The sequence below is a fragment of the Trypanosoma theileri genome (genome assembly GCF_002087225.1).
Source record: "Trypanosoma theileri isolate Edinburgh chromosome Unknown TM35_Tth_60_V1, whole genome shotgun sequence".
Classification (NCBI taxonomy): Eukaryota; Euglenozoa; class Kinetoplastea; order Trypanosomatida; family Trypanosomatidae; genus Trypanosoma; species Trypanosoma theileri.
Genome location: NW_021639902.1, coordinates 63,659 through 65,240, shown reverse-complemented (window position 1 = coordinate 65,240; position 1,582 = coordinate 63,659). Strand labels below are relative to the sequence as shown.

At 42.5% G+C, this 1,582-nt stretch overlaps 1 protein-coding gene across 1 annotated transcript; it reads left to right on the top strand.

Moving 5' to 3' along the window:
* Window positions 1-637: 637 nt before the first annotated feature.
* TM35_000601340 (uncharacterized protein) lies at window positions 638-1,582 on the top strand (the record flags this gene model as incomplete). The annotated part of the gene is made up of 1 exon (XM_029030967.1): window positions 638-1,582. A coding segment is annotated over one exon (945 nt), but the record flags the coding sequence as incomplete, so codon positions are not given.

Below are 1,582 nucleotides of genomic sequence, written 5' to 3'. Positions count from 1 at the left end.
GATGCAGACAGCAGCAGCAGTATCAGCAGTTCTGTGTGGGTGCGTGTGCCACTACTGATTGTGGTTACACTGGCCTGTATTCTTGTGTGCTGATTTTAATGGTGGGACTCATTTGAGAACAAATAATAATAATGGTTAAACTAACATAATCATAATTGCTTATATACCCTATGGGTGAATAAATTAATAATCTGTTTACCAGCTTTCTCTTTTAATTATGAATTTCTTTTGTGTGTGTGTTCGTTTTCTAATAATTACATTACTTGCTTTTCCCGTTGTGTGTGTGTGTGCAGAAAACTGGGCTGTTCTGCTCACTGACGGTATACATCTCTTGCTAGTACACATGTATATGTGTGTGTGCAGTAATTTAATATACATAAACTAGAGCCGTGGGGTATTGTGTGTGTTTGGCTCTCTATTATTTGGGTATTGTGGGGTGTTCTCTTTTTTCTATTAATGGATACATATTATTGAACAAGGGGATATTACTTTTTCTTGCTTTACTGTGCAGTTGCTGCTTCTCTCTCTTTATCCCACTGTGAGTATTTGTTGTATTGGTGTATGTTTGTTTGTTTTATCTTAATCTTTTCCTTTTGTTTCTCTTCCTTGTATTAGGCTATTGAAGTAAACAACAACAATGACAAAGGCTGTAATGGTGAGGCGATACCTGCTCTGTTTATTAACTCTTACACTCTGTTGTGCTTGTGGGTTAGTATGGGCTGATGGTCCTAAAGCTTCTGATTCCCTTATTAAACCTTCTACTGTTGGTGTTCCTTCTCTTGTTCGTCGTGCCATTCCTGCAGATGGAGATTGGCTTGTGTGGAATGTGGATCAGGAAGAAGAGAATGAGGAGGAAGTTGCAGAACCAAATGTTGCTTCTACGGATCCTGGTGGCTTGCGTTCTTCGTCTAGTAGTACATCCATTAATACGGGTCTCTCAGGTGGTGGACCTGGGCCTAAAGAACTAGAGAGAGCAGAGGAAAACAGACACCTCGGAGGGGATGTGGGTCACAATCGACAAACAAATGATATCAACCCATCAGGTAATCCTAGGGTAAATGGGCAAGTGAGTGCTACTCTTCCAGCCATATCTCCTTCTGCTCTGGGAGGTCAACAGCCTGTTTCTCCTGCACCAGAGCCAGCTCCAGTTGCACCAAAAGTATCCAGTGAACACTCAAGTACAGAACGAACTGAAGATTCATCCACTAAAGACGATCATGCTCTTCAACATGCAATGAAATCACCAGAGAAACAACAAGAAGGCACAAATACTCACGATAAACAAGGCGGAAAGACCGCAGATACATCAATGCCAGAAACTCCTGTCGTGCAAGAGAGTTCTGCCAATACACCTCAGAATACACCTGAGACTTCTTCCAGCACTTCAGCCACACCGAATGCTAACGAATCTGGAGATGCACAGAGTGAATCAACAAGTACCCAAAACACTGATGTGGGTAGTGCCAACTCCTCAACCACCACCACCACAACTACAACAACAACACTTCCTCCTGAACTCACAAACAACAAGAAGGGTGATGCAGACAGCAGCAGCAGTATCAGCAGTTCTGTGTGGGTGCGT